The sequence below is a fragment of the Calidris pugnax genome, unplaced genomic scaffold (assembly GCF_001431845.1).
Source record: "Calidris pugnax isolate Ruff unplaced genomic scaffold, ASM143184v1 scaffold215, whole genome shotgun sequence".
Lineage (NCBI taxonomy): Eukaryota > Metazoa > Chordata > Aves > Charadriiformes > Scolopacidae > Calidris > Calidris pugnax.
Genome location: NW_015090997.1, coordinates 676,521 through 684,042, shown reverse-complemented (window position 1 = coordinate 684,042; position 7,522 = coordinate 676,521). Strand labels below are relative to the sequence as shown.

The 7,522-nt window shown below is 57.4% G+C and overlaps 1 protein-coding gene across 1 annotated transcript in view; it reads left to right on the top strand.

Moving 5' to 3' along the window:
• The first annotated feature begins 1,463 nt into the window (after nucleotides 1–1,463).
• Nucleotides 1,464–7,522, top strand: part of TMCC2 (transmembrane and coiled-coil domain family 2) — a 25,955-nt gene continuing 19,896 nt past the window's right edge. Inside the window, exon 1 of the mRNA XM_014955465.1 lies at nucleotides 1,464–1,971. Within this exon, the coding sequence (XP_014810951.1) occupies nucleotides 1,492–1,971 (480 nt within the window). The 5' untranslated portion in view covers nucleotides 1,464–1,491. The remainder of the gene's footprint in view (nucleotides 1,972–7,522) is intronic.

Here is a 7,522-nt window from a genome sequence, read left to right as displayed (position 1 = left end):
TCCCGGGGGTCCTGTCTCAATCACTGCTTTTCTAAAAACCAGGCCTTTTGCCAAGTGTCCTCTGGGGGCTATAAGTAGCTCCCATTTCTGTGCCCGCTTCACGCTGGTTTTCAAGCATGAGTTACTGGCAGCGCCGCCGTTACAGGAACCAGGGTCCCTGGGGAGAGCCCTGGCTGCAGTAAATCCATGTTGAAATGCCCCCAAACGTCAGCAAGGTCAGGACTGGCGTCCTCAAAGGTAGGGTGCTCAGCTGAACTCCAAAACAGAGACAGAGAGCACCGGGGCAGAGCTCCCGCCTTGTCCTCTGCTGGGTTCCCGGTAGCTGAGGCTGCCTCGGGAGGTGAGAAGATCTTTCGATGTCCCAAGGTTGTTTCCGTGCTGCCTGGGAGCCACGATGGACCAGGGATCTGGGATTTGGGATCCACTGAGCCCTTTGCAGATGCACCACTGCCCCCCCGCCCCGTGTTCGATCACACACAGGGGATGGCGGAGGGCACCCAGCCAAAATCTCTTGGGGATGCAAATCTGGGCGTTCCAGTGGCTGTGGGGAAACTGCTCGGGGCTGACCCGGCTGTAATCAGGAGCACGATCTGTTCCACCATCCATATTGCATGACTTGGCCGTGGCCAACGGCCACCCCCGTTCCCAGGTGCCGTCACGAGAACAGCCGTGTGCTCTGTGGGAACGCGAGTGTCGGGCCCCTGGGAGAGGAGAGGAGAGACCCGGGGGTCCCCAGGGGAGCACCGTGCCCCCATCTCCTGCTGGAAACCAGTTGCTGCCCAGCAGGGACTGGATTTGGTGGCGCTGGGCCACAAGCTGTGGTTTCACCCCTGTAAGTGAGGACAGCCTGGTCCGTGCTGTGCTCCGAGGCCATGGAAAATCCCATCCCAGTGAAAAGCCCTCCATGATCCTTCCTGGAGCAGGTTTGGGAGAGCAGGTGGCTCCTGGCAGCGCCTTGGTGGCCCAGGCTCCAAGGCTGGGGATAACCCTGGTGTTTCTAGGGAGGGAAAAGGCTGCTCCATCCCCACTTCCCGCAGGGCTGGGGGCTCTGGGTCTGATGTTGGCTGCAGCAGGGACCCTCCTCCCTCCATTGCTTGGAAGGCTCTTTCTTTAGGGGTACCAGTGCTCATCGGACACCTCCCTCCGGTGTGGGGAATGCTGTTGGAGCTGCAGATCTGAGCCGCCCCGAGCCACCGTCTTCAGCCCTCTGTGCCATCAAATGACAACTTGTGCTCAGTAGTTTTCCACGTTCTGGGAGCAGGGCTTCTTCCCTTCCACAGATCCCTTTCTGCTGGCGTGGGGTCCCCAGAGCCCTCCAGAAGCTCTTTAAGCCCTTGAGCTTCACGTTTTGGTTCGGTGCTAAGTGTGGGCACCATCCGTCGGAGCTCTGTGTGCCGAAATGGGGCGACACTGGTCCTTCCTGAGGGTAACGGGGGTTGCGTTCTCTCCTCTCCTCTCCCGCAGAAGATCCAGCAGCTCTCCGAAGGGTCCATGTTTGGCCACGGCCTGAAGCACCTTTTCCACAGCCGGCGGCGGTCACGGGAGAGGGAGCACCAGAACTCGCAGGACTCGCTGCCGCCGCACTACGGCCCGTCCGACCACGACTCCCCCGACGAGAAGGAGCGCTCCCCGGAGATGCACCGCGTCTCCTACGCCATGTCCCTCCACGACCTCCCGGCACGACCCACCGCCTTCAACCGGGTGCTGCAGCAGATCCGCTCTCGGCCCTCCATCAAGCGGGGCACCAGCCTGCACAGCGGCAGCCGCCGGGCCAAAAGCGGCTCGTTGGAGCCCCAAAAAGGGAGCCCCCACCTGCTCCGCAAGGCCCCCCAGGACAGCAGCCTCACCGCCATCCTGCATCAGCACCAGGGTCGCCCCAGGTCCTCCTCCACCACCGACACTGCCATCCTCCTGGCCGAGAGCGGGGCCGTCTACCTGCTCACCGAGGACACCGAGTGCCTGGCCGATAAGGTAGGGTCGGCACGGGGACATCCCGGGGTGGTTGGGGGGGTACGAGCCCACGCTGGGGCAGGACTGGGGGCGGAGCACCCCAAAAATGCTGCTGGGAGGATGCTGTCCCTCGGGATAGCACTGGTGGCACCGGGTGTGCAGGGCAGCAGATGGCAGCCCCTGCCTGGGAGCAAGTTGGAGTTGATGCTGAGGTTGATGCTCCTCTCACGGGGACGTGAAGCCAGGGACATGTCCCAGTCTGATTCCCAGAGCGGGATTTGAGTGCCTCGAGTGCCCAAGATTATTGGTTTGTGGTGGGATGTTGTGTGGGTGGGTGATGGTTTTGGTTTGGTTGTTGATGTTGTGTGTTTAGGAGGTGGGTGGTGGTGTTTTTTGGTTGGTTTTTTTGTTTGTTTGTTTGGTTTTTTTGTGGTTGGACTCGATGATCTCTGAGGTCCCTTCCAACCACTGCAATTCTGTGATTCTGTGAAAGAAAGGGATCTGGCAAGAGCTCTGTGACCATGGGGTGGGACCCCCGGCATGGGGTCAGAGGGGACCCCGGGCAGCCCAGTGCTGGGTGTCTACGGGGACTCAGCCGTGTGGCTGCAAGCTGATCAAGAGGATGGTATTTCCATCTAGCGTTTAGCCCCGTTAATTATGAAACAGCCGAGATTAGCGCGGTGGCACGGCCTGTGAGGACAGGGCGCAGGCGGTGAGCGGTGGGATTCCCTCTGTCGGCTTCTCTCCTTGGCCTTTGGAGCTCGGGGGGTATCACATTCTAAAACCTCTCTGTACAGCCTGGGGGGGGGCTAGAAGCATCCTCTTTTCTTTTTTTTTTCTTTTGTTTTCTTTTTTCTCTCTTTTGTTTTCTTTTCTTTTGGCTCATCTCCCTGGTTTTTTCTTTTTCCTCTTTTTTTTTTTTTTTTTTTTTTTCTCTTTTTTTTTTTTTTTTTTCTTTCTTTTTTTAGTTTTACCCAGGAATACCAGTAGTGAATTGGCAAAGCGGTAGGGCTTGCAGGAGGGAGATGGCCATGGCACCCGATGGGGGCTCTTGGGTGGCCGTCAGGGTGGCTTTTAGGGGAATGGCTGTCTCTTTTTTTTTTTCTCTTTTGTTTTCTTTTTTTTCTTTTTTTCTTCTTCTTTTTCTTCTTCTTTTTTTTTCTTCTTTTTTTTTCTTCTTTTTTTTAAATTTTACCCAAGAATACCAGTAGTGAATTGGCAAAGCAGTAGGGCTTGCAGGGATAGATGGCCATGACACCCAGCAGGGGCTCTTGGGTGGCCGTCAGGGTGACTTTTAGGGGAATGGCTGTGTAATAGGGTGGCAGTGGCCAGGCAGAGGTGCCGGGGTGGGACAGTGGTGGGGGTGTCAGGTCCACACGCTCCTCCCAAGCAGAGGGACCCAGTGGGTGGAGGAGCTTTCCACGCTTTCCCCCCCCTGCCACCACCAGCAGCTCCTCTCTGCTCGGCCCCCAGGCTCCCTCCCAGAGGGAAATCTGACCTTGTTTGCCAGCCGTCCATGCCGACACCTCTGGGGATCAGGGGGCCATAACCAGGTCCGCTCCTGCATGGCAGAGTTATAATACCTGTTCAAAAAATAATTGCCTTTGATTAAAATGTAAGGGTCCCATCTTTTTGTTGTTGTCATTAATGAGGGCTGCAGGCGATGGGCCTTTGAAGTGTTTCCTTTTGGCTCATCTCCCTGGTTTTTTCTTTTTCCTCTTTTTTTTTTTTTTTTTTTTTTTCTCTTTTTTTTTTTTTTTTTTCTTTCTTTTTTTAGTTTTACCCAGGAATACCAGTAGTGAATTGGCAAAGCGGTAGGGCTTGCAGGAGGGAGATGGCCATGGCACCCGATGGGGGCTCTTGGGTGGCCGTCAGGGTGGCTTTTAGGGGAATGGCTGTCTAATAGGGTGGCAGTGGCCAGGCAGAGGTGCCGGGGTGGGACAGTGGTGGGGGTGTCAGGTCCACACGCTCCTCCCAAGCAGAGGGACCCAGTGGGTGGAGGAGCTTTCCACGCTTTCCCCCCCCTGCCACCACCAGCAGCTCCTCTCTGCTCGGCCCCCAGGCTCCCTCCCAGAGGGAAATCTGACCTGGAAGACTTCTGCTGCCCTCTGAGCTAATGGAAAAAGGATCAACCAGATACTTTTTCTTTCTGTTTTCGCTGGGCCGTTTCGGGGCCGAGCCGCAGCTGACGCTCGCGGTGGGTGCCAGCGCTGCTCCCCTGCCACAGCCGGGACGTGGGAACCTGCTCCCAGAGGACACACACGTTATATTCACAAGAAACGACTACCCAGGTCCTCCTCTCCCCCTTTCCAGTGTGCAAATCAGGGCACGCCAACCCCTCCCTGGCAGTCCCCCAGACAAGTGCCCCAGCAGGGCCAGGAGCTGCTCAGGTTGTTCATTTCATAGAGTCATAGAATGGTCTAGGTTGGAAGAGACCCTTGGGATCATCGAGTCCAACCATCTCCCCTACTCTACAAAGTCCTCCCCTACACCATGTCCCTCAGCACTGCATCTAAACGGCCCTTAAACACAGCCAGGGATGGGGACTCCACCCCCTCCCTGGGCAGCCTGTTCCAATGCCCGACCACTCTTTCGGTGAAAAATTCTTTCCTAATGTTCAGTCTAAACCCACCCTGTTGGAGCTTGAAGCCATTCCCTCTCGTTCTGTCACTAATTACCTGGGAGAAGAGCCCAGCATCAACCTCTCTACAGTGTCCTTTCAAGTAGTTGTAGAGAGTGATGAGGTCTCCCCTCAGCCTCCTCTTCCTCATACTAAAAGTCCCAACTCCCTCAGCCGCTCCTCATACAATTTGTTTTCCAGCCCCTTCACCAGCTTCGTTGCCCAGATTTGAGCATCTGCAGCCAAAAATTCTTCCATCTGGCCTGTGGCATCACCTTTGCAAGGAGCCCGGTCCCGCTGAGCCCTGTGGGGTTACGGCAGCGGGACAGAAACACCCGGAGGGAGACGGGAGCAGAGCGGGTCCCCATCCAGCACAAAGAGCACAGAAAAGGGATGAATAATTAACTGCATATGACACAAAGAGTAATAAGGAGAGAGGCGATACTGGGGCCTTTGTGAGGCAGTGGAAAAATAACCTATTTAGAGGAACAAGAGCTATGTGATATTCTCATGCCGTATTATTTTTCCGTAGCCCTCAGAAAACCCAGCCCCAGGCCCACAGCAAAGGCAAACGGGTTCCTCTTCACAGAATCACAGAATCTTCTAGGTTGGAAGGGACCATAAAGATCATCTTGTCCAACCGTCAACCTAACTGACAAAAATAGACACCCACACAACAAACAAGGAGCATCATCACTAAACCAGACCTCCCAGCACTACATCAACCCGTCTTTTGAACACCTCCAGGGATGGTGCCTCAACCACCTCCCTGGGCAGCCCATTCCAATGGCTGAGAACCCTTTCAGTGACAAAATTTTTCCTAATATCCAGCCTGAACCTCCCCTGGCGCAACTTGAGGCCATTTCCTCTCGTCCTGTCACCTGTGACTTGAGAAAAGAGACCGACCCCCACCTCTCTACACCCTCCTTTCAGGGAGTTGTAGAGAGCAATAAGGTCTCCCCTCAGCCTCCTCTTCTCCAGGCTGAATAACCCCAGTTCCCTCAGCCTCTCCTCATCAGACTTATTCTCCAGACCCCTCACCATCTTTGTCGCCCTTCTCTGGACCCGCTCCAGCACCTCAATGTCTTTTTTATGGTGGGGGACCCAAAACTGGACACAGTACTCAAGGTGAGGCCTCACCAGTGCCGAGTACAGGGGGACAGTGGGTGCTGCCGTGCCCTGGGCTCCAGCACTCCCCGCACGGCTCCTCGTGCTGACACCCCCCTCGCCTTGTCCCACCGGGGTCAGACGCCTCCTCCCCGTTTCACCCTCCCTTTGGAAGCCAGGGGTGTGCAGGGCTCCTCCAAAAGAACTGTTTTTCCCCCCCAAGAAATTTCATGCTGAGTTTTCCATCCGTTGCGTAAGGGCCTGAGCACATGCTGGATTAATCCCTCGTGGGATCGCTCAGCCTCAGCAAGCACCTTTTCAACAGCTATTGATATATTTTTTTTGCTTTCTTTTTTTTTTTTTTTTTTTTTTTTTTTTTTTCTCAGTTAGGTTCCTGCAGTTTTCCCTTCCCTACCTTCACCTGCATCGGTCCCTGTTCCTCCCCCCCTGCACCTCCCAAGTCCCCCCAGGAGGCAGTGGGGAGGAGATGGGGTGGCTGGAGGAGGCGAGAGGGACCATGACATGGTCTGGGCATTTGGGTGGGGGTCACAGTGCAACCCAGAGATGCCTCACTGCCCTTCATGGGGAGCATCGCCAAGTGGTGAACCCCCCAAACTGGTTCTTGGGGGGCCAGCAAAGGGCTATCACCACCACCACTCACTGGGGACAAGGCTTTGCTTTGCAGAGTGATGCCCACCTGGGGTATTCACATTTGTGCCTCCCCCCCAGCCCTCCACACCGCGCTCTGCCCACCTCCTGCGTGCAAAGAGCTGCTCCCGATGGGGATGGGGTGACAGTGATGTCCCCTGCCTCCCGCTGGCAGTTCCACACAGCTTGGCACCAAGGTTTTGTAGGGTGATTCTCCTCAGAGAAGCGATGTCCAGCGAGCTGGGGGGGCATTTCTTCAGGGCTGCGGGTACCAACGGCCGGGAGCACCCCTGGATTTCAAACAGCTGCTCTCCCGTGCGTCCCATCACACGTGGCTCACTTTCTGTGAGCAAGGTGGTGTATTTGGGGTGCACCATCGGCGTTGGTGTGTCAGAGGGAGCACGTGGCCGGTGTCGGTGTTTCACACGAGGACGTGCCTGTGGACAGGGTGACACGTGTGACAGCGGTGGTGACAGCGGCACATTTGGGGCAGGGGGAGGCTGCGGGCCGGGACCGTGCGTGGTGCTGGGAGCTGTGGGAGCTGCTGGAGAGCCTTCTCCTTATCCCACTAATCCCTGCTGGTGACCCGCCAGCGCCTTGGGGGAGAGGCGGGCAGACGGGCATTACCGGCTGGGACGGCAACCGAGGCCCCGGCAGCAGCGGTTGTGGGGTCTCCCCGTGGCCGTGGGGTCAACCGAGTGCCGGTGCTGGCGGGGCAGAGCATCCCGGGGGGACCCTCGTCCCCGTCCCCTTTGGGGCAGCCGGAGCTGGACCGGGGGGGCCGCGGGGTTTTGTGCCTGGTGCTGCCGGGGAGCTGCGCGGACGCCTGCGAGGACTGCGGGATGGTCCACGTCCAGGTGAGCCCCCCGGAGGGAGGGAGCCCGGGCGAGCGGGCTGGATGCGGGGCCGGTGGCCGTTAGAGGGCAGCGTTACCGCACCGGTGTGTACGGCTGTCTGTCTGTCTGTCTGTCTGTCCGTCCGTCCGTGCGCACCCCCTCTCCGCCGCCTTCTCCCCCGCATCCCGCAGGGACCCGCTCACAAGTGTCACGAGTGCAAGTGCTCAGCCCCGGCCGGCTCGGACCCGTGGAGCTTCATAGAATCAATCATAGAATTGCCCAGGCCAGAAGGGACCTCCAAAGGCCATCTAGTCCGACCCCCCCGCAGTCAGCAGGGACACCCCCAACTAGACCAGGTTGC